Source organism: Pipistrellus hanaki (genome assembly GCF_964339955.1).
Source record: "Pipistrellus hanaki genome assembly, chromosome: 10".
Classification (NCBI taxonomy): Eukaryota; Metazoa; Chordata; class Mammalia; order Chiroptera; family Vespertilionidae; genus Pipistrellus; species Pipistrellus hanaki.
Genome location: NC_140512.1, coordinates 48,236,811 through 48,261,138, shown reverse-complemented (window position 1 = coordinate 48,261,138; position 24,328 = coordinate 48,236,811). Strand labels below are relative to the sequence as shown.

At 45.8% G+C, this 24,328-nt stretch overlaps 2 protein-coding genes and 1 long non-coding RNA gene across 6 annotated transcripts in view; 1 reads left to right on the top strand and 2 right to left on the bottom strand.

Annotated features, from left to right (window-relative positions):
• Positions 1-14,004, bottom strand: part of LOC311629004 (zinc finger CCCH-type antiviral protein 1-like) — a 154,310-nt gene extending 140,306 nt beyond the window's left edge. The window contains exons 1-5 of one of the 4 annotated variants that reach the window (XM_084896726.1): positions 13,508-14,000; positions 11,494-11,629; positions 8,841-9,099; positions 6,548-6,673; positions 3,055-3,414 (exon numbers count right to left, since the gene is read on the bottom strand). In XM_084896726.1, the coding sequence (XP_084752852.1) occupies positions 3,356-3,414; positions 6,548-6,673; positions 8,841-9,099; positions 11,494-11,629; positions 13,508-13,875 (948 nt within the window). In that variant the 5' untranslated portion in view covers positions 13,876-14,000 and the 3' untranslated portion in view covers positions 3,055-3,355. Of the gene's footprint in view, positions 1-3,054; positions 3,415-3,480; positions 3,866-6,547; positions 6,674-8,840; positions 9,100-11,493; positions 11,630-13,507 lie in introns of those variants that run through there. The other 3 variants (XM_084896727.1, XM_084896723.1, XM_084896725.1) reach the window with 3 other exon arrangements.
• A 6,719-nt stretch (positions 14,005-20,723) lies between these two features.
• Positions 20,724-22,870, top strand: LOC311629033. Its single transcript, XR_014796123.1, has 2 exons — positions 20,724-22,250; positions 22,567-22,870. It is a non-coding gene; the product is annotated as an uncharacterized lncRNA (long non-coding RNA).
• Positions 22,871-23,457: 587 nt separating this feature from the next.
• The window catches only part of ZC3HAV1 (zinc finger CCCH-type containing, antiviral 1), a 50,895-nt gene continuing 50,024 nt past the window's right edge, over positions 23,458-24,328 (bottom strand). The window contains exon 13 of the mRNA XM_084896743.1: positions 23,458-24,265. Within this exon, the coding sequence (XP_084752869.1) occupies positions 24,003-24,265 (263 nt within the window). The 3' untranslated portion in view covers positions 23,458-24,002. The remainder of the gene's footprint in view (positions 24,266-24,328) is intronic.

Sequence of the window (24,328 nt, the reverse complement as noted above, 5' to 3'; positions counted from 1 at the left end):
GAGGCATGGAGTGGCATCAACCATCAAATTATGGCTTTTCAGAGGGCATGTCTGTTCCAGGGTGGATTGCCTGTGGTGACTTACCAGCAGCATCAATTGCCTCATTGGATGAATCATAAGCAATATTCATTCCCAGAGAATGAGCTTTTCCTTCCCCGATAAAGGCACAGGGGCTCTCACACACACACACACACCCTCCCATACTTTGCTGATCCAATCAGGGATTATAAATGCTACACAATGAATCAACCTATTTCCTTAACCCAGCTTCACCAGAAGCCACTGTTGAAAAAAAGGGGCAGCATGAAGGGCACCTGTGGCAGAGTGACCAGTTGGCCGGCTGTGCCTGACACTGTTGAGGGAAACCGCTCAGTCCTGGGTTCACCGTAGCCTAAGCCACGCCTGAGCCTGAACGACGTAGCCACTCTGCCCCAAGTCCACGCCCTTCCTGACCCAGGGCCTCTGTGCTGGTCTGGGTCCATCCAGCCGCTGACCAGAACGAGAACTCTGCAGTAACTTGGTTTGCCTCCATCGTCAGCATGTTGTCAGTGTTGAGCACATCTCAGGGGAAGCTGTCAATGTATGCCAACATCAGAAATTCTATAACATTCTTAAAGGGACAAGCCCCCCACATCCACAGCAGCTCAAGGAAGACCGCCCGTCTGAGCTGCCTCCTGTGGTGACTGTATTATAGAGTTGACAATATTAACCGCGGCGTCCTGGAGGCGCACTATCACCTTTGTCCATTGACGTTAGGCGGCGTGGCCATGTGACCTGCCATACCTCTTCATGTAGGATGATACGTTCCAGCCCTGCTGTGCACAGGGTGGCCACATGACCCACGCAAGGAGAGTAGACAGACCCTCATTGTAAGAGTCAGCTTGAGGTTTCTTCCTGCAGGACACCAGCACTGGTCCAAACGGGGTCTACTCGGTCAAACTGGGTCCCAAGGTGAAAAGGACATGGAACATAACTGAAACCAACCACCATGAGCACGAGTGAAAAGTAAATCTTAATTGCTGTCATGAGATTTAATGGTTGTTTGCTAATGTGGCCTAACCTAAACTATCTTAATAATATATCTTTTTTTTTTATGTTTCTGTTGATTTTTTAGAGAAAGAGGGAGAGAGACAGAAACATCTATGGGAGAGAAACATTGATCGGCTGTTTCCTGCATGCCTCCTATTGGGGGTCAAGCCTGTGCCCTAACCAAGAATTGAACCAGCAATCTCTTAGTGCATGACTCAACGATAAAGCAACTGACCCATAGCAACCAGGCAATGATGATATCCTACATAATAATTCTATATAATAAAAGGGTAATATGTAAATTGACCGAACAGCAGGACAACCAGTTGTTATGACGCACATTGACCACCAGGGGCAGATGCTCAACACAGGAGCTGCCCCCTGGTGGTCAGTGCACTCCCACAGGGGGAGTGCTGCTCAGCCACAAGCCGGGCTGATGGCTGGGGAGTGCAGCAGCCTGCCTCCGTGGTAGCGCTAAGGATGTCTGACTGGCTTAGAATGGATAGCGAGCTTAAGCCGTCAACTGGGCATCCTCCGAGGGCTCCTGACTTGAAAGGGCGCAGGCCGGGCTGAGGGACCCTGAGCCCCAGTGCTCGGCCTCTAGTATCTTTACATTATGTGTGAGCTCTGATTGGTGATGCATCTTTGAGTTGGAGCGGTTTGGACACTCACTGGATTCTACGTGGAGAGTCCTAGGGAAGAAGAGGATGGTGGGCTGTGAAGCCAGGGCAGTTGTGTGGTGGGGACTCTATGCGCCTCCGTCACCCAGGTAACTAACACAGAGCACTCTGCCCACGCAGCCAGCAGCCGCTGTCACTGTGCCTGGTGCTCCACTGCAGGAACTCCTCAGCCAGCGAGGTGAGTGAGTGATGGGGAGCCCAGCAATGCAGCCACTTGGAAAACTCCTTCCCACCTCCTGTGACAGGGTAGGTGTGAGGAATGGGGTTACAGTGGGTGCAGGGGCTTATGGCTGGAGACGTAGTGACCCAAAGAAGCCCAGCTAGACACTGTTTCCCGAAGAAGTTTCAGATGTCAGGAACCCCAGCACCTGGAGAGACCAGAGGGAGCAACGTGAACATATGGAGACGAGATCGAACAAGGAAGATGCTTTCCGTTTTCCGGTGTGCAGTGATGGGCCTGGAGAGGCGTGACCCACAGGAAGGTCTGTCTGAGGCATTCCCGAGTTTTCCTCGACCAGAGGAGCCCCTCCAAACCTGAAAGCAGACACGATCAACTCAGGTTAGCAGACGCTTCACTGAACCGAGGGCCTGCCATGTGTATGAGAGGGAGGCAGTCTCACTTTCTGCATAAAACAAAATGTACTGGGACATAAACACCTGAGAGGGAACACCTCGGAGGCCCCAGGAGAATAAAATTTTATCCTTGTAAGATAAACGCACGGTCAGTTCACACACACACACACACACACACACACACACCACACACACACTCATACAACCTGACCATGCAGATAATCTCAGTAAAGATAAAACATCAGAAACTGCACAGAGCATCATCATGCTATTGCCTAGTAGATTAAAATAGAGCCTTTAACGTGTAGTTAAGTAGCAATTAGTACCAATGTACTTTTCTAAATGCCTGCTCAGAAGAACTCATTAGAAACAAAAGGTACCCTGTCTCTTCCATCCGAATGGAAGTACCTTCAGCACACGCTGTTGGAGAGTGGCAATCCCCACACTGCTGAGAGGGTCAATGGTCCAGCCACTCGGGCATTTTTAAAATGCTTTTTTGACTAAACTATTCATACCTCTGGTACAGTATAGCCACATCTAAGAAAATGATCAGAAGCGCAGACAAAGATTTATGTACCAGAATGTAGCAAACAATAATATCCGACAACAGGACTATGATTAAATAAATGATATATATAAAAAATGTAACAAATCATCACGTATAATTGTTAGTGCTTTCAATTATATAGGAAAATGGTTAGCAGATAATGTCAATTCAAAACAGCATAATATGAAATTGTATATATGGTATACTCTCAATATTTAAGAATATGTACATGAAAAAAATGACTGAAAAAGATATCTTAAAATACTAACAGTGATTGTCTCTACACAGTAGTATTATGGATGATAACTACTTACTTCTTAATACATTCCTGTATTCTCCAAAATTTCCATAATGATATATTATTATATTTAAACAAATTTTTTTGTAAAAGTATTCCTAAATAATATTAAAGAATAACTCGGTGAGACAACAATACATTATTGTTAACATAATAATGAATGTGAGGTGATAAATGTGCTAACTAACCTCATTGTAGTCATCATTTTGCAAGTATAAATGCATGAAATCATAGCCTTGCACACCTTAAACTTCCACATGTTATGTGTCCATTATTTCTCAAAAGAGCTGGGAAAAAATTAATGACATTATAAATCAGTTTACAAAAACTCAAAACAGCACTCAGAAAAAAATTATACTTTGAGTATATAGCAATAAAAACAAAAAAAATTACTAAATGCACATATAAAATACAAATGAATTTTATTTATAAATGTATAGATTTACACACTTAAAATATCTAAATACCAGTTAGAATTCCCAAGAAGAGTAAGTAACATTTCTGTTCAAACATAGGGAAAAAAGCACAAGGCACTGCAATACAAAGGAGTAAGTGCTATGCTAGAGAGCTGAGGACTCTCCTGGGGTCAGGAAAGGTTAACCGGCATTTAAACAACCGAATTTTACCAGGTTTTAAGGCAGGTGAAGGGAAGAAGGGGGACACCGAGAGAGAGGGAACTTACAAATGCACAGTCACAGGATCAAAAGCCGCAAGTAGGTCAGCACACACAATATTGGCCTGCATTTTAAAAACGTAATATTTAAAGATCAGAAAATCTGGCTTTCTAGCTTCTTTTGTCACAATGGACAATTGAACAAACTGGACCAAGTTCTCACATGAAAAGGAGAGGCAGTGGCCCCCTTTCGATGGGACAATTTGCCACAGCTCTTCCTCTTTACCCCCTTCCTCTTACATCCAGCTCATTTCATCCATAACTCCCCTTTCTGGTCCCTGTAGCTGTCCGAATTTATGACTCATATGCTACGTGACCGGGACCAATAAAAGTGATGGCAGGAAAAAGCAATATGATTAGGACTGGATTTCAAATGGTCAACCAGGCAGCAAAAGGGAAGGCAGAGGGAGAGAAGGGCGATAAGGAGATCAAAGAAATCCACAAAAGTCTATTACATCAACAATTGAAATGGGGCATCATGGAAGGAGAATAACCTAGCACCTCCCACAAAACACTCAAAAGACGCGACCTGAAAACCTCTAGAAGAGGTGAGGAGGGTTTTAAATAAGGCGCAGTGCGGGGGGAATGTGAAGAAAGGCACGGACAAGGATAAAAATTTGATAGATTTTTGAGGGGAAAAATCTCCAACATTAGGTAACCAATCTGACATTGGGAACAGGAGAAAGAAGAGTGTTAGGGCACTTTGCAGGTTTTGGGCTTAAGTCATTAGATGTGAAAATGTCAACATTTTTTTTTTAAAAAGGGGGAAAGGAGGAGAACAGTTGGGAGAAAATGTAATCCTTCAATTTAGAATATGTTGAATTTGTGGAGCCTAGAGATGTATAGCTTCATCTCATAAGGCCCAATAAATTGCCAAAGAAAACTTATCTCTGAGTCTAACTCTGTAACAGCTGATTGTCAGGTATGATTACATAAAATATTTCTACAGAATGAATACCAAAGAACTAAAATTAAAATATTATAGAATTGAATAAAATATTGCAACAAAGATTACAAAGGGTCAGTAACTTCATATATAAGCACATAATTATAAGATACGTGAAGGAAACACAATAATATAAAAGTCTACCAGGTCTCTTAATGTGAAGGATATGCATCTATCTACTACACTGTTTCCATTAAGAACTGAAGATGGTTTACAACAAAAATATACGTAATACAATGATATAATGTAAATAATGATAATAATAAAATGTAAAAATACTTTTAAAAAAAAATTAGCACCAGGAGAAATCAGAAAGGAAGAAGAAACAAGACATGCACGCTGTGAGGGCTTTCAGAAACACCGCTGTTGACAACCAAACCAAAAAGAGTAACAAAAGTTGCATGACTTTCACTGTCCATTAGGAGAAACACAGCAATTTCTCCTTTTACAAAGGACATTTTTTAAAAAAAAAATACTTCCCCAATGCAAAAGACAGAATTTCACGACAAAAAAAAACCTTTCTAAAATAAGTAAAGTTAGCCTTACGAAAAACTCAGTACCTTGCCTCTATTTCTCAAATGTCATGCTATTGCAGGACAGGTAAGTATTTCTAAAAACACTCCACACAGACATTTGGGGATGTTGCGACAGCAAACACAGGGAAGGGTTCCATAAAGTGCTGCTCTGTGGTACCCTTTGATGGGAACCAAGAACCAAACACCTGAGCATCACCAGAGGAAGACATCTGGGTGAGGGAAGAGGGGAGAGGGAGGGGGGAGTGAACATGAAGAGGGCGAGGTATATAGATCTCTGATGGTCCATCGTGATCCATAAAAGAAAGAATACAATTTTGAGGAATGGATGAACTACACATCCTTCAAACCACAGCAACTGGGCTTTGGACAAAGTTTCATAAGAGCAGAATAGAAGTGAGGTAGAAATCTCTGGCGAGCACCCAAAAGTTATATACTCTCCGGGTTGCCTGAGGATGTAACCACAAGAGATGAATATTATATGAGCACAGCCTTTCATAAAAATTAAGGAGCCTAACTAACGGCCATCCCACATTGGCACCAAGGAGGTAATTACAGGCCCCCGTAATTAACAAAATGCACAAAACAAAGACCTACAGAAAGCAGGCACATAAAAATATTCACTCGCATACACATTTGAAGAAATGCAAACCAAAAGACAGCATCATTTTGCAACTATAAGCTAAGCAAAAGACTAACTTTAAAAATTCAATATTGTGTGGATTATAAGAAAAGAGTTATATTCAAAATTTGTTAGAAAGAATCAAAATTTCCCAGAATAAGGGAAACAGGAAAACTATGATATACTAATATATCTGTGCATAAAAGTGATAAATATGAACAAATATGAGAAGATGCTTATGAAGTTGACGTACTCAAACTGTATATATGGGCATAAAAATATGTGGATGGGTCACACAGCCAGTCAGCAAAACCTGCCTCTTTAAGAATTCTGCCGGCCAGCCCGGGAAAGCTCTCGGGAACTGCCATCCCAGGGCTTGCCCAGCACTGACTCCATCTGCACCCCAGTTTACCCTCTCTTTGCCTGCTCAAGGTCCAACCTCATCCCCAATCGTATCCTCCACATCTTGATAATGTCTCCTTTTCTGTCTTCTTTCACTCTCACAACACCCTGTGAGGTAGGTATTTTAAAGTAATAATTAAATGAACGAATAGCTACAAATCAAAGCTCAAAACGGAAGCTTTGTTTTCAGACCTTCCAACTGGACAAGCTTCTTCTTCCTTCAGCGACGTCCTTCACGGTTTACCTGCGCTTGGCTTCTTGGCCACCTGGGCAGGGGCAGAAGCCGGGGGACGGGCTTCTGCAGCCCCAGGAGCTGGTCTTCCTTGCTTCTCAAGGCCCTGGGAGTGCTCCACAGAAGCAGCTGAATTATCTAAGAAGAAGAAGAGGTGAGCTTTCCTAAGACACTCCTTGTACCATTTCTAAATTTCATTTCTTATTGGGAGCATTTGTCCAGCGAATCAGACCTCAGAAAGAAGTCTCAATTCGGAGAGTTTGTGTCTTCTGGATTCAAAATATAGTAGCCCTAGCCAGTTCGACTCAGTAGAAAGAGTGCTAGCCTGCAGACTGAAGGGTCCCAGGTTCAACTCCGGTGAAGGGCACACGCCTGGGTTGTGTGGGGTGTGCAGGAGGCAGCCGATCAATGATTTTCTCTCAACACTGATGTTTCTATCTCTCTCTCTTTCTCCCTTCCTAGCTGAAATCAATAAAAATATATTTTAAATACACACACACACACACACACACACACACACGTATATATGTATGTATTAAACACACACAGAGCAAACAGAAAGAAACTATTGCATAGTTAGGGGAGAGCCACGAAACAAGAGCAGATGAAGATAACGACAGGCCCTATACATAATACAGAGCAGAAGGTCCCTGCCACCATTCAGGGTCCTTAGACAGCCTCTCACACCAGCATATGCAAAGCCCTTCCCACCTTAACCCACCTGCCTAGCAAGTCGGCCACTGCCATCCCAACATAAGCAAGGTCCATAGTAAAAGCCTAGAGACTCTGATTTGGTGATATGGTTTTCCCATCAAGAATTCTCCTGAGTCTACCACCCAGTGAAGCTGATCTTCAGCTACAGGCAAATCTAACAGAATAAGTAACCTAAATTCTAATGAAAAGAACACCAGCCCAGACTGGTTTGGCTCAGTGGGTAGAGCATCAGACTGCGGATTGAAAGGTCCCAGGTTCAATTCTGGTCAAGGGCATGTACATCCCCAGTAGGAGGTGTGCAGGAGGCAGCTGATCGAAGTTTCTAACTTTCTATCCCTCTCCCTTCCTCTGTAAAAAAATCAATTAAACACACACACACACACACACACACACACACACACACACACAAATATATATATATAAAAGAACACCAAATCATACTTTGTAGACCTTAAAAAGTGACAGACTAAGCAGCGAGATGGGAAGATGGTTATGATGTTGTACAGAGTGACAGTTTAAGATGCTAAACCAAAACATACTTTAACTACAACTGGACTAGTCTTCATAGAGTAACAAAACTGAAGGGCTTTTGAGTAAATGGTAACAATTACTATGCATTTCAATGAGTGATCTTTTGCAATTTTTATCTTTATTCTATGATCCAAATTTTTCAATAATGTGCTTAAAATCTCCTAACAACTAAAAAAGAAAAAAACTTTAATTCAATTTAATAAAAGCCATCCCTTACCTTTCTAGTCACTAGTCCATCTCCCTCCTCTTTTTTCCTAATGAAGCTCTTAAGACTGGTCTATCTGCCTGCCGAAACCGATTTGGCTCAGTGGATAGAGCGTCAGCCTGCGGACTGAAAGGTCTCAGGTTCGATTCCGGTCAAGGGCATGTACCGTACCTTGGTTGCAGGTACATCCCCAGTGGGGGAATTGGGGGGGTGCAAGAGGCAGCTGACCGATGATTCTCTCTCATCGATGTTTCTAACTCTCTATCTCTCTCTCTTCCTCTCTGTTAAAAAAAAAAAAAAGAAAGAAAGAAAGAAAAGAAAAAGAAAAAAAAGAAGAAGACTGGTCTATCTACTTGCTGGCCCCCAACTTACCAAGGAGCTACACTGCTCAAGCTCGGGACAGGTGCCATCAGCTGGCAGCCCTGAACATAAACTCCATCCCTTCCCTGATTTGGTGACAATCACAGTTCTGTATCATAAAACACTGACTGTCCTTAACCTGCCCTAGGGCAGAGCTCGACACACGTGAAGTGCATTCTCCCCAGACTCACTTTCAGGTCAAAATTAAGTGTGAGGCCTGGCCAGCACGGCTCAGTGGTTGAGCATCGACCTATAAACCAGGGGGTCACCATTTCAATTCTCAGTCAGGGCACATGCCCAGGTTGCAGGCTTGATTCCCAGTGTATGCTCGCAGGTGGGTAGCCAATCAATGATTCTCTCGTCATTGATGTTTCTCTCTCTCCCCCTCTCCCTTCCTCTCTGAAATCAATAAAAATGTGTGTGTGTGTGTGTGTGTGTGTGTGTGTTTAAAAACTACATCAGTGATGGAGTTTTGTCTACCTCTGACATTCTCACCTTTGTTTTCCAGCATCTCGTGCAGCTTCTCGTGCCTGTAGGTAGAGATGATCTGGAAATTGACGACACTGGAAACATTCAGTCCTTGGTCCTCCAGCAGCTTCAGGGATGCGGCGTGGATGAGCTGGTGGGACCGTTTGCATTTCTGAAGCCTGCACTCCCCCCTGACGAAGGACTTGCACACGTGAAACTTGTTGCATTTGTCCTTGAGGATGCAGTAGCCATGCAGGGCTTCCCCTTTGTTGTAGCACAGACAGACCTGGGAGGGAAGTGAGGCAACGCTGAAAACACTGGTTTGCACTGTACCTTTTAAGCCAATAAATAACAACTTCTCTAACTGGCAACCTCTGGTCACCAATGGCTGTTAAAATCATTGGGTGGGCCCTAGCCAGTCTGGCTCAGTGGATAGAGCATGGGTCTGCGGACCGAAGGGTCCCAGCTTCCATTTAAGTCAAGGGCATGTACCTCGTTTGCAGGCTTCTCTCCACCCCGAACCTGGTCAGGGCGTGTGTAGGAGGCAACCAATCGATGTGTTTCACTCATGTCAATGTTTCTGTCTTTCCCTCTCTCTTCCACTCTCTCTGAAAATCAATGGAAAAAATACCCTTGGGTGGAAAAAAAAAAAAATGCACTTTTTATAAAATCATTGGGGGGAAGGCAGATGGGTAGTTACTCCCGCCCAGATCTCCCCCCAGGTGTTGCTAACTCACAGCTGCCTCTCTCTGACTTTGACCTTCTGTGGACCTACCTTACTGTCCCAAAGTCAGTAGCCAATGAGTGAATTCTAAGTAGGTATAAAGGCTGGCCCTTTGCCGCCATTCTTCAGTGTGATTGCAGCTCGGGCCCCGCCATGAGTCAAGTCAAGGCCTGATTTTGTCTTGTGTGTAGCTTGTCCTTCCCTGTAACCTGCTTCCCTCTTTTTTTTAATCTTACCAAGTTTTTGCAAGGAGCCCTACTTCAAGAAATCACACACCTAAATCCCTGTGTGGGGAAACCAACCTAGACAGGTAGTGGGAACAGACAATTCGTCAGCCAGACAAGGGCATTTTTTTAGGAAGCACGATTAATAATTACATTAGGGCAACGGATGTAAACTGGGTCTGTCCCAGGGGAACCAAGACTCTCCTGGTGGGGACCTTTATAATGATGGGTCAGGCTGTCAACTCTAAACACACGCATCGATCTTAAGCTCACACACAGAAAAGATGAGCAGGCATCGTGTCCCTCCTGGCGACGCAGTTGGAATGCACCTGACTCAGGACATACCTGACCTGGCTTCACCCATCTGAAGAAATGAGAAAGGGGATGGGCACCTGGGGCTGGTGCCAGTGCTGCCTGTGGGTACATGCTGCTGCCCTGAGGGCAGCCTCTGCCATCTGAACCACAGGCTCCAGCTTTGGGCCTTCCAGACCCTGCAATCTCTTAGTTAAAATGGGGCCACAGCCACAAACTACCCTCTCCTTCCCAACACCTCTCTTCTTCTCCTCCCTCCTCTGGCAAGTTGTGAGGAGTAGTAGAATCACTGAGCCAGACTAGAAAACTCAACTTTTAATTGGTGGTCTCTTATAAAATTTTATTTTAGGGGTTCTAACTATTTTTTTAATAAATACATTTTTAATCCTCACCTGAGGATATTTTTTTCATTGATCTTTAGAGAGAGAGAGAGAGAGAGAGAGAGAGAGAGAGAGAGAGAGAAGAAGGGTGGGAGAAGTGGGAGAGAGAAAGAGAGCTAAACATCAATGTGAGGGACCATCCACTGGTTGCCTCCCCCACAAGCCCAACCAGGACCAGGGCTCGGACCTATAACTGAGGCACATGCCCTTGACCGGGAATTGAACCCAAGACCCTTCACTCTAACCACTGAATAAACTGACCAAGGCTTTTAATTTATATATTGATTTGAGAGAGAGAAACATTGGCTGCTGTTCCATCCATTTATGCATTCATTGGTTGCCTCTGGTATGTGCCCTCATGGAGGATCAAACTCATACACTTGGTGCATCAGGATGATGCTCCAAACAACTGAGCTACCAGGCCAGAGCTAGAAATCCAACTATTTTATTTTTAAAAAGTATTTGTGTCTAGCTAAACAGATACAAACATACTAACTTCATTCACCATTATAGCAGTTATAATGGGTATTTTTTAAGTATAAAACTGAGTCATGTTGCTTTGAAGCAATTAAAATTTACATCTAAGGCCCCCCAAAAAGTAAATGGGGGTCAATATTTGTAACAAATATGACCAGAAAATAAATTTTTATTATTAAAGACATCCTATAAATTAACAAGAAAAGACAAATGCCTCCATAAAAAAAAAAAAAAAAAAATTAGGCAAAAGCATAAACGGGCAATTCACAAAACACCAGCTTCATAAACAGACCTAACTTCAAATCTACCATTTATTATGTGACCCAAGGCAAGTTAATCTATCTGAGACTCAGTTTCCACACCTATAAGATGGGGGCAAGTTATTAATGTATATAAATTGCTTAGCATCTAGTAAACACTCAAAAAACCAGGAGCCTTTATAATTACTTCTATACCACGGGGGTCCATCCCTCCCTGAGTATCAGAATCCAGGAAAATCAGAGAGTCCGGAAAGGTCGCCATCCCACCCCCGTACACCCGAGGCTGCCTGCTTGGTGACTCACCTCTGGTAAAAGGCAGGGGTCGTTCTGTAAGAGCAGAATCCGAAGCTGGGCCTCATTGAGGCCAAAAAGCCCATGGTTTTTCAGCACTTGGATGTTGACAGGTGTGTGGATGTCATGGGAAAGGGTACAGGTAGACCTGGAACACAAAGGCTCTGCATCAGAAGCCTAGTCAGTGGTCAGCAAACCCACTAGTCAACAGAGACAAATATCAACGACTGAAATTTCTTTTGAGAGCCGAAAACCGACTTCTGCGTGTGGGCCAGGAAGTTTCAATCGCACAGTACATGCAGGCGCACAAGTGGTATTTTGTGGAAGAGCCACACTCAAGGGGCCAAAGAGCCGCATGTGGCTCTCGAGCCGCAGTTTGCCGACCAGGGCCTAGGTGAAGCGGCCAATCTGTCCAATTCTTTGCCTACAGTCACTTTCAACTTGCATGTGGAGTCAATAAACAGGGACACCAGGTACAGCAGCCTAACAAGCTCTGGTAGTAGGAAAGCTGGGTTGATGCAACTCCGCTCCCAAGGTCATCTTCGTTTTAAACGAGGATATTAAAGCCAAGGGTAGCCCCCACCCCCGGTCGCCCGCCCTGACAGGGGGTGCCCACCTGTTCTGCAGGTGAGTGCACTTGTCTGCCCACCCCCACAAGCCACCGGCGTTAAAAAGAAGGCCCGCCCCCACCCCCACTTTGGGGACCTGGAGTAAACCACAGGAGGCTCAGCCGGCCTCTCCGAAGTCAGCCACCCCTCCGTTTCCTGGGAGTCGGACCAGATGGGTCTTTATAAACCCAGAGAGGAGAGATTAGCTTCCGTAAAACTTTGTGACTGGGTGGGAGGAGGCAATCTCTGCATAAAGGGCCCAAGGCCCTGACGGGATTTGCAAATGCTCCCCCAAAAGGAGCACCGGAGACAACTCCCAAGTCCCAATCCTGGCTTACCAGGGCCGAGTCACGGAGGACCCGCGACCAGGGATGAGAAGCGGCTAAGAAATCCAAACTGGCCGAAACCGGTTTGGCTCAGTGGATAGAGCGTTGGCCTGGGGACTGGAAGGTCCCAGGTTCGATTCCGGTCAAGGGCATGTACATTGGCTGCGGGCACATAGGGGGTGTGCAGGAGGCAGCTGGTCAATGTTTCTCTCTCATCGATGTTTCTAACTATCCCTTTCCCTTCCTCTCTGTAAAAAATGGACAAAATATATATTATTTTTTTAAAAAGGAAAGAAAAGAAATCCAAACTGCCCTGAGCTCCCGCCTCCTGTGGCGCCGGAGCTGGGAGCACAAGCTTCCCTTCCGCCCTTTCCCAGGAGGGCGTGAGAGGGCAGGGCGGGGCAAGGATGAGCTCCCGACTCCACCCCACAGGGCGGAGTTATCCCTAGCCCTCAAAACCCCTGGACTGGGAGAAATTCAGCTCTCTTCCACCATGCTGCCGGCATGAGTTGGGGGGGCCCATGCTAGCATGGTGAAGGCTCTTTTGTTTATTGCATCGGACTTGGCTCCCTGGTGGTCCTTGGGGATCATGAAGTCTGGGCATAACAGGCGCCACCCCGGGGCCCCGCTTCCAGCCTGAGGGTCTAGGCCCCCGAGGGGGGGGGTCGTGATACCGCCTGCGTCAGGGAGGACGCCCGCCCCGGCCCCCCCGCCCCGCCCCCCCACCGCTCCAGCCCCACCGACCCCCCGGGTCCCCCGCGCTCCCGGCCCCCCACACCTCCCCGCGCCCCCGGCCCCCCGATTCCCCCGCGCCCCCGGCCCCACCGCCCCGGCCCCCCGCGCCCCCGGCCCCCCGCGCCCCCGGGCCCCCGCGCCCCCGCGCCCCCGCGCCCCCGGGCCCCCGCTTCCAGCCTGAGGGTCTAGGCCCCCGAAGGAGGGGGGTGGTGATACCGCCTGCGTCCGGGAGGACGCCCGCCACGGCCCCGCCCCCTCGCCCCCACCGCTCCAGCCCCACCGACCCCCCGGGTCCCCCGCGCCCCGGCCCCCCGCCGCCCCGGCCCCCCGCGCCCCCGGGCTCCCGGCCCCGCTCACCAGCAGTCCCGGTGCGGGCACTTGCCCTGCATGTGGCGGCGGCAGAGGTGCAGCTGGGCGCAGGCCTGGCACTCGCCGCGCTGGTAGCGGGCGCACAGGCGCGCGGAGGATACGGCCACCACCCGCCAGGCCGCGGGGCCGCCGCCCGCGCCGCCCGCGCCCGCCGCCACCTCGGCCTCGGGGTCCCAGGGGCCCGCGGGCACCGCCACCTCCTGCAGCAGGAAGCGGTCGGGCCCCGCCTGGCGCAGCACCGCGCCCAGCCGCGCCTCCGACAGCTCCACGTGGGCGCGCAGGTCCGGCAGCAGCATGCGGCCGCCGTGCGCGCACAGCACCTTGGTGAGGAAGGAGCACACGGTGGGCTCCGCCATGGCGCCCGGCGCCCCGCGGCCAGCGCGCACTCCAGGCCAGGCTCCTCCCAGTCACGTCCGCGGTCTCAGACCGTCTGGGAAGGGCGGGGGCCGCGGTCCCCCTGGAGGCCGACCGAGCAGGGATAGTGCTCAGTACTGTACTGAGCTCCTGCTGGTCCCAGCCTGGGGGGGGGGGGAGGGGGTTGGATGAGGGGGCGTGTCTCGCAAACAAATGAGAGAATTTGAGGGACTGGTAAGGGCTGCAAAGATGAAATAGATGAGTTCAACAAAAAGTCTTTTCTTTTTTAAAAAATACATTTTTATTTATTTTTTACAGAGAGGAAGACAGAGGGATAGAGAGTTAGAAACATCGATGAGAGAGAATCATCGACCAGCTGCCTCCTGCACACCTCCCACTGGGGATGTGCCCGCAACCAAGGTACATGCCCTTGACCGGAATGGAACCGGGACCCTTCAGTCCGCAGACTGAAGCTCTATCCACTGAGCCAAACTGGTTTCGGCTCAGCAAAACATCTTAACTTCCACTACTGAAGTGTCTAAAAGAAAGGGTTTATTTATTATTAGCAAAATCCATAAATAAAAAATAAGGCCAGTCTTCGGGCATGGCGTCTAAACCACTGGCAGCATGCTATGTAGGAAAGGCAACATGTCCATCCTACTGGAGTTTTGCAAATTTTTTTTTTTGTTTTTGTTTTTTAACTTTTTTATCTTTTGAGAGAGGAAGGGGGAGAGAGAGAGAGAGCAATCTAGATTTGTTGTCCCACTTATTTATGCATTCATTGGTTGGTTCTTTTTTTTTTTATGCTTTTATTGATTTCAGAGAAGAGGAAGGGGAAGGGAGAGACAGAAACATCAATGATGAGACAATCATAGGTAGGCTGCCTCCTGCTCCCCCTACTGGGGATGGAACCTGCAACCCCCGCATGTGCACTGACCGGAACCCATGGACGACCTCCTGGTTCACGTCCTGCTCAACCACCCTGCTGCACGGGCAGGCCTCCTTGGTTGAGTCTTGTATGTGCCCTTACCAAGGACCCAACCTGCAACCTGGGCATGCGGAGCGGATGCTCTGACCAAATGGCCAGAAGCAGCCCAAGGAAATCTGCGAAGAAAGAAAAGGCATTCAAGCAGAAGCAAAAAAAGGAGCAGAAGAAACTTGAGGAACTAAAAGTCAAGATGGTGAAGGGCCATCTGGCCACAGGTAGAATTAAGAAATTGCCGGCCGTGCCGAGACCAGTTTGGCTCAGTGGATAGAGCATTGGCCTGCGGACTGAAAGGTCCCAGGTTCGATTCTGGTCAAGGGCATGTACCTTGGTTGCAGGCACATCCCCAGTAGGGGTGGTGCAGGAGGCAGCTGATTGATGATTCTCTCTCATCGATGTTTCTAACTCTCTATCCCTCTCTCTTCCTCTCTGTAAAAAATCAATAAAATATATTTTTTTTAAAAAGAAAGAAAGAAAGAAAGAAAGAATTTGCCGGCCGAAACCAGTTTGGCTCAAAGGACTGAAAGATCCTGGGTTCGATTCCGGTCAAGGGCATGTGCCTTGGTTGCGGGTGCATCCCCAGTAGAGGGTGTGCAAGAGGCAGCTGATCGATGTTTTTCTATCATCAATGTTTCTCTTTGTCCCTCTCTCTTCCTCTCTGTAAAAAATCAATAAAATATATATTTTTTTTTAAAAAAAAGAAAAGAAATTGCCGGAAACTGATCATTGTCTCACTAATAGAAAGATGTAGACAGGAAACTCAGAAGGCTGGTCAACAACCTTAATTGCTCTGAAAGGTCAGAGCTATCACTCACTGTTTAGCTGGAACATTGTTAGCTGAAACAGCCTCCCATTAGTCTTACATAAATTTCTGTTATTGGATTTCCTGCCTAAAGGCTATGGGTGTATCCCATAGTCTTAATAAAAAGGGATAGCGAGGCCAGATCGGGGTGTAGTCCTCTCTTGGGCTCCCGCCTGGCTCCCAATACTCCCAAATTAATACTTTTCTAAATCTCTTTCATTTGTGTGCAGCCTTCTCCAGAACTCGAACCCTGAACCACATGGGAAGTGAAAGGGGTTCCCACAAGAAATCTGGCAAAAAGTGAGCTGCTTCTTGAGCGTGGGGCAATGGTGATCCTTCACTCCCTTCCTGTTTTAACATCTGGATTCTCTGTCATAACATCTCTTGCCACCTATAGCTAGAATAATTGTTGTCTTGGAGCCTGCTGTACATTGAATAAACTTTTGTGATTGTTCTTTTTAAGTGTCTGTTCCTGTGCATTAACTGTGGGCAGCAGATTGGAAGTGCATGTGCAAATAAGCAGTCTCCCAGGATTGTCTCTTTGGGATAATTGGAGAAATAGACAACTATAAATTAATCCTAAATTCCAACCGATATACAGGAATGTGAGCAGTCTTTTGTCAGAGCTGGCCCACAGCTGTTAACTGGCTCACCTGTCTCATGTGCTGTCATGTGGTGGAAGGTGTGGGTAGCCTTAGGCGGTCAGTAAGTGAGGAGGCAGCCACCAGCCAGCCGCAAGGGGCTGTAGAGCACATGAAATGTGACTAGTCTAAACCGAGATGTGATGTGTGAAACACACACTGGAATTCAAAGGTTTATAATGAAAAGAACGCAGAGTATCTCACTGATAACTGTTAGTCGTGTTATATTGATATTTAAATGTTATTACAACTTCATCTGCTTTTTTAAAAATGTTATTGTTTATCTTTAAAGAGAGAGGAAGTGAGAGATAGAAACATCATGAAAGAGAAACATCATCGATAGGCTGCCTCCTGCACACCCCGCACTGGGGATCAAGCCCATAACCCAGGCATGTGCCCTGACCAGGAGTCAAACCAGTGACCTCTTGGCTCATGGGCTGATGCTCAACCACTGAGCCACACTGGCTGGGCTCCTCTGCTTCTTTACTTCTGATATAGCGATGAGAAAATTATAAATTACCTACATAGCTCACTTGATAGTTTTGTGGACAGCATGCGTCTAGACCTGTACAGTTACTAAGAAATCATCCTTTTTGCCAACACCGTGCCTATTTAATGAACATGTATTGAGCCAACGGCTAATGCAGTGACCTTGTACAAAGATGAGTAAGACATAACCCAGGAACTCAACCAGCCTTATTGCTGTTTTACAGGGTGGTTCTGAGGATTGAATGAGTTAATGTCATGTAAAGAAACTAGAGGAAGGCAAGTGGCCAGATGCCAGGGGATCTCTCCATGCTACGAAGTTTGGACTTAGATACTGAAGACCTTGGGAAACCACTGCAAGAATTCGTTGGTGGGGGAAGAGGAAGGTGACATGATCCCCTAGCTAGAATGCTTCCCCCCTCATCTAGAGATCTCCTTTTTGTCCTTCAACTCTGAGCTTGGCAGTTCCAGTCTGCTCTTCTGCAAGACCTTTGCTGACCTCCCAGTCTAAAGTAGCTCCCCAGCCCAACCAGTGTGGCTCAGTGGCTGAGTGTCCAACTATGAACCAGGTCATTCGATTCCCGGGCACATGCCTGGGTTGCAGGCTCAATCCCCAGTATGGGGGGTGCAGGAGGCAGCTGATCAATGTTTCTCTTTCATCACTGATGTTTCTCTCTCACTCTCTCTCTCTCTCTCTCCCCCACTTCCGTAGCATGAAAACTACCACTGATTTTTCATCTTGCTTATTGATGCATTTGTAGAATTCAAGTGTGTGAAAGCAGGAATTTATCTTGCTGTATCCCTAAACTTAAAACAGTGCCTGGCCATTCTGTAGGATAGGTGTTTTACAAATATCCCTGGCAGCAGTTAAGAATGGATTTCTAGCCGGGACCGGTTTGGCTCAGTGGATAAAGCGTCAGCCTGCGGACTGAAAGGTCCCGGGTTCGATTCTGGTCAAGGGCATGTACCTTGGTTGCGGGCACATCCCCAGTAGGGGGTGTGCAAGAGGCAGCTGATCGATGATTCTCTCTCATCGATGTTTCTAACTCTCTATCCCTCTCTCTTCCTCTCTGTAAAAAATCAATAAAATATATTTAGCCGGGACCGGTTTGGCTCAATGGATAGAGCGTCGGCTTGGGGACTGAAGGGCCCTGGGTTCGATTCCGGTCAAGGGCATGTACCTTGGTTGGGGGCATATCCCCAGTAGGGGGTGTGCAAGAGGCAGCTGATCAATGACTCTCTCTCATTGATGTTTCTAACTCTCTATCTCTCTCCCTTCCTCTCTGTACAAAAATCAATAAAATATATTAAAAAAATAATAAAATAAAATATATTTAAAAAAAAAAAAGAATGGATTTCTAGAAAAGCAAGACAAGAAGTAATGTAAGAGAAACAGGACTTAGGTGATTATAATCTCAATTTTTATGTTTAGTTTGCAATGGACAATCCAAGATCGATGCTCAGTAGGCTGTTGTATATTCAGATCAAGAGTTGAAAGACGGAGGGGAATATAGGTGAGTGGCATCAAAGATTAGGTACCCGAAGCTGTGAGGGTTGGTAAGATCACTCAGCAAAAAGGAAGAGTGAAAAGCACAGGAGGGAGGTTAAACCCGGGGAATAGCAACTTAAACACGTCTGAAAACCTGGGAGCCTGCTCTGCCAGAGAAAATAAACAAATAGGACAAATGCCTGATTGGGAAAACTCAAACATCTGCTCATGCTTGGTTTGGTGGCATTTTCGTGCTCCAACAAGCAACAAATGGGTTGCTATTTACATGGATCCAAATCAAATGGCAATTTGCCTTCCTTTTAATCAAATCTACACTGCCACAGAGGGATTTTCCTCTCTCCATCCAAGCTTTGTGATGAAAGAATAAGAAGGGCTTTCAAAGGAAAATTCTGAAGATCATTTACATTTTTTAAAATATATATTTTATTAATTTTTTTTACAGAGAGGAAGAGAGAGGGATGGTCAGAAACATCGATGAGAAACATCAATCAGCTGCTTCCTGCATACCCCCTACTGGGGATGTGCCCACAACCAACGTACATTCCCTTGACAGGAATGGAACCTGGGACCCTTGAGTCCACAGGCCAACGCTCTGTTCACTGAGCCAAACCAGTTAGGGCCATTTACATTTTTAAATATATTTTATTGTTTTTTTACAGAGAGGAAGGGAAAGGAATAGAGAGTCAGAAACATCGATGAGAGAGAAACATCAGTCAGCTGTCTCCTGCACATCCCCCACTGAGGATGTACTTGTAACCGGAATCGAACCCTGGACCCCTGAGTCTGAAGGCCGACACTCTATCCACTGAGCCAAACTGGTCAGGGCAGACCATTTACATTTTTAACTTTTGTTCCTCAGCCTGGCCCTGGCCCTACCCATGACCACAGGAAGAAAGATGTCTTAGCAGCCGAAACAGGTTTGGCTCAGTGGTAGAGCGTCGGTCTGCGGACTGAAAGGTCCCAGGTTCGATTCCGGTCAAGGGCATGTACCTGGGTTGCGGGCACATCCCCGGTAGGGAGTGTGCAAGAGGCAGCTGGTCGATGTTTCTCTCATCGACGTTTCTAGCTCTCTATCTCTCTCCCTTCCTCTCTGTAAAAAATCAGTAAAATATATTTAAAAAAAGAAAAGAAAAGAAAGATGTCTTAGCAGCTTCCAGCCTCTCTCTCTCTCTGCTCCTCAACAAAAGATATGCCCACAGGCTGCGGACTTCTCTACCACCACCACCACCCTGCCTTGCCCTGGCCATGTGCTGAAGGCTCCTTGGTCCCCGAGTCCTGGAACGGTAAAGCTGGAAGGGGCAAAACACACCCTCTGTTTTGTCTCTTCCAATTGGTGCCTGCAGTTGGCTGTCGTGTGGAGATTCCTAGAAATAAAGCAAATGAAGGCAGCAGAGCAAAATTCGCATTTACTTTTTATTAGTCTCAAATTGGTCTCAAAGAAGAAATTACAATTCAATGACTGAAATACAAATACTTGAGCTAACGTCCACACAATTCTGTCAGGGTCTGAAGCAGTCAGCCGGTTACAGGGGTAGCACTGTGGAAAGCAAGCTGGCTTGGCCCTCAAGGAGCTTACATTCTAATGCAGAAAGCAGACAACCTGGAGTTGGGTAAATGCTTAAAAACAAACAAAAAAAATGAACAAAGCAAGGCGCAAAGTATTTTAAAAACTGGGGATTTGGGAGGCAGGCATCCAATCTAATCTACAGGACTCCTTATGGAGGTAAACACACTAATCTCAAGATGCTAGATATGAACTGAGTCAGTGGTTCTCACCATGAAATTTTAGAAATGGATGGGTTTTTGTTTCATGACAACTGGGAGTCATTATTGGCCCTCAGGGGATGCAGCCGGGATAACAGATGTCCTGCAGTATATGGGTTAGCCCCATAAAACGAAGAATTATTCGGTATCTATACGACTTTCTAATGTCCGCTGGACATTTATGTAGGACCTACAGGTCGCCTGAGAGGATACAAATGTTTTCCTCTGAGACAGTCTGTAATTTGCCTTGTCCTATTATCCTTATTAAAGTAAGGTGATTTCGCTCTTTCCCTTACCAAACACAGATAAGATATATGGTCTGTTATCACTTGTCCTAATACAGGTCTCCATTCTAGTGTCACCCACACCTCTTATCTTTCATTTTCCTGTACTTTTTTATAGGAAGTAGCCTCTGATCGACTCCTAAATCCAAAGCTCTTCACTCTAAGTAGGAATAAATATCTACTTCATGATGTCGTATAGCGTAGTCATGCCGGAGCATTTACATAGTGAAATTCAGAAAGGAAGAGGGAAAGAGATAGAAACATCAATGATAAGAATCATTGATCGGCTGCCTCCTGCGCGCCCTCTACTGAGGATCAAGCCCATAACCCGGGCATGTGCCCTGGACCAGCAATGAACCCAGGACCCTTCAGTCCACAGGCTGACACACTATCCACTGAGCAAAACTGGCGAGGGCCAGTTTATTTTTATTATAAATTTATTTCCTCCTGTTTCTCTATTATAACAGAGTTAGGGCAGTAAACTGATTTTTTCAAGAAACGCGTTATGTGTAGGTTGATTACATTATCTATGAATTAAATCAGGACAACGAAGGGGATGTTACAAAGGGGAAGTTACAAAATATCTGCTCTGAAAAAGGTGACTAGATCTGATAGGGTTTATGGTTGTAACCATAATGGGGTGGGATTGGGGGGGGGGGGGGTGGCGCTACTTGCATTTAGTATGTGAGCCAAGTACGCCGAACATTTTGCAATACATTTGACAGTTTCTCACAGTAAGAAGTTATTCGGCACCCTATAGGAATTTTGAATGTCTTACTAGACATCCATGTATGACCTACAGCTCATCTGCAAAAATATATGTCCTCATTTTCTCCATTTTGACAATCTGTAGATTTTCTTGCACAGCATCTTTATTTCAATTAAGGCATTCTTATAGAAGAATCAGCATTTGCAAGTAAGTTATTGTATCACTAGTTTTTATTCTAATGTCCACTTGTATCCCTGCTGTCTCGTTTTCCTATACTTCTTCGTACAAAATAGCTCCTAATCTCCTACTTTCTTTTAAATTCAAATTACTCATTCTAAGTAGATGTAGACATCTGAGTACTTAATTAGGTCTTCTAGTATAGTCGTATCCGAGTTATGTACTTTTAATTTCCCTTTTATAATTATTACTTAATTTTAAATTTATTTCTAAAATTGTATCTAGGTAGAGTATGTTACCACTAAATTGCCTTTTGAGGATAACAATGTGGACATTACAAAGTATTTGTCATTTAAAAAGAAGGCAGGGGCACCGGCTGAGGATCAATGAGCTGTGTGGAAAACCCCGGAGGCCCGGAGGAGAGCCACAGTGGCTTGTGTGGGAGAAAATACACGATGGAGGGCAGGGAAGGGAGAGATCACGTGGGGCCATGACAATGACTTTGAACTTTATTCTAAAGGCAAGAAGTCTGATCGTTAAATGAAAAAATTTTTAAATATGGCCATTCTTGCTGCCAAGTAAAGAAGGAGACCAAGGTATTTAAGAGGGAAAATAGGACTTGAGAACAGCTTAGATGCTCAGGGGAAGGTAGGGGGAGGGGTCAAGATAACCTGTGGATTGCTGTATGGGCAGATGTGTGGATGGCGATACCACGGATTCTCATACAGAACCCTGGGAGGAACGGGTTCACGTGGGGGAGGCAGAGCCAGAATTCCGTTTTGGACACACGAAAGTAGAGACGCCTGGGAAATATCCCACTGGAGATGGCTGGTGGGCAGTGGGACTGTCGTATAAGTTGGACCTCTGCCACACGAAGGTCAAGATCAGGAATGAAAACTCCAGAACGGAAACCACCATGAGAAAGGAATAAGTAAACAAGAGTAACTATTTGTGGCAAGCCTCCCAGAAAAATAACCCTACGCTAAAAAAAAAAAACCCTAAGTATTCCCTTTAAACATGTGTTACTGGCGGACCCGTTAAGCCAGCGTTTTTCAACCGCTGTTCCGCGGCAAACTAGTGTGCCGCGAGATGTTGCCTGGTGTGCCGTAGGTGCAGACAAGACAAGAATTTTATAATTTTTCACTATTTTGTTTACTTAATATTTCATAATAAAGTAATTATAAAATACTTTCTTTGTGTTTATTTGATTCCTATTCAAGAGAATTACTTTATATATAGTCAATATAGGCACAGAGTTAAATTTTTTAACATTTTCTAATGGTGGTGTGCCTCGTGATTTTTTTCATGAAACAAGTGTGCCTTTGCCCAAAAAAGGTTGAAAAACACTGCGTTAAGCCAAAGAATTGTAGCATGCTGGGCACTGATTAAACATCTGACATATAAAACCTCAAATGCTAATTAATCTTTGTAACACATCTGCTGGAAGGAACGAGAAGGAATGTTCGGAGATTGGGATGGAATGTTTGAAAAAGAAAACTGAAAGGAAAAACCTGACTCCTAATAAGGAACTTGGTTCAGGCAGCTTAACTGCTCTAAAAACTGACTGCACTACAATTCCATACATTTTGTTACATTAAAGAAAGAAAGAAAGAAAGGAAGGAAGGAAGGAAGGAAGGAAGGAAGGAAGGAAGGAAGGAAGGAAGGAAGGAAGGAAGGAAGGAAGACAGACCTCTGGCAGGTGCAACGCCCGTCTGAGGCGTTATTCTATTAGTTCTGATTCTGTGCTCACCAGGAAACAAACTTTGTCTCCTTAGGGGCCCATCCTTCCACAGGAGGGCCCTGCTCCTCACTCCTGGGTGAGCCTCTCCTGCCAGCTCGAACGACTATAGGAGCCTCCGGTTTACCAGTCCTGCCCGTGTGACTCTGGCTGCTGCACCTCAGCACTCCCAGCACACACACACACCTCCTGGAAGTCCCACTCGAGAACAGCCTTCTCTCGAACCATGTTGATTAGAACATAAGTGTCTACTTTGACATAATTATATCAAGAGCTCATTAAATCGAGTTGGTGCTTCTCTCTGAGCCACATTTGGCAACTCCTTTTTTATCAACTCCAGAGTTGACCTGGATATATCTATAAATAAATGCAGAGATAACGAGATGTATGCCCCAAATTAGCTTCGCTGCAGTGGTACAGGCCTGCGGTTGTGTTTGTAACGGCACTTAGATTGCCCCACCCCCCCACCCCCCACATATCCCTAAGTATTCCTTTCCCCCAACTTTTCACAATCATTATTCAAGGCTGTATAGTGTCTTATGTGCTTATTTCCACAGGCCTTTTTAGATTTCTCTCCAAGTTCCCAAATTAAGTTGTTTGTTGTTGTTGTTGTTTTCAATTTAACAAAAACAAAACCATGCCGTACAGTCTACGGTAAGAGCAGTTGGGAGAGAAGGCAGTTGCTGCAATCACAGAAGCATTCGAGACCGTTCTTTACCGGTTACGTCTAAGGCAGTGGTTCCCAAAGTTTACGACACACACCGCTGCTGCCTGGCTCTCACCAGCAGAAACGGTGATTTCGTTGGAATGGGATGCATTCTGGACATTGGGGTATTTTTTGTTTGTTTTTGTTTGTTTGTTTGTTTCCAGGTGATTCACATGTGCAGCAAAGTTTGGGAACCACTGACCTAAGGCATTTGATACGTATGCGAGAAAATGTAAAAAAGTTGAACGGTTCTGTGGGGCAATCCGGTTTTATAAGTGGGTGGAGGGAATGGCTGTGGCATCCTTTAGGACGGTGCACGCATCGTTTCTAACTAACCACGCAGGCTTTATCTGTTTCGGCGTATTCAATCAGATATTCTGGGTAAATCTGATTTTTCTTAAAGATGACAAAAATGGAAGGATTCAGCCTGGAATCCACGCAGCTGTCATACCGCGGCGGAGGGCTGGCGTAGCTCCTCTTTCCTTCGATCGTACTTCCAACCAGGACTCGGGCCAAAAACATAACGATATTTTTGGGATCAAACGGGCAGCTTTTATGGGCAGTAATGGCATCTTTTGTAAAGTAACTTCCTACAAATAATAATAATAAAAAAGGTTAAGAATTATTTTAAAAGAAAGTATGTCGTTTATAAG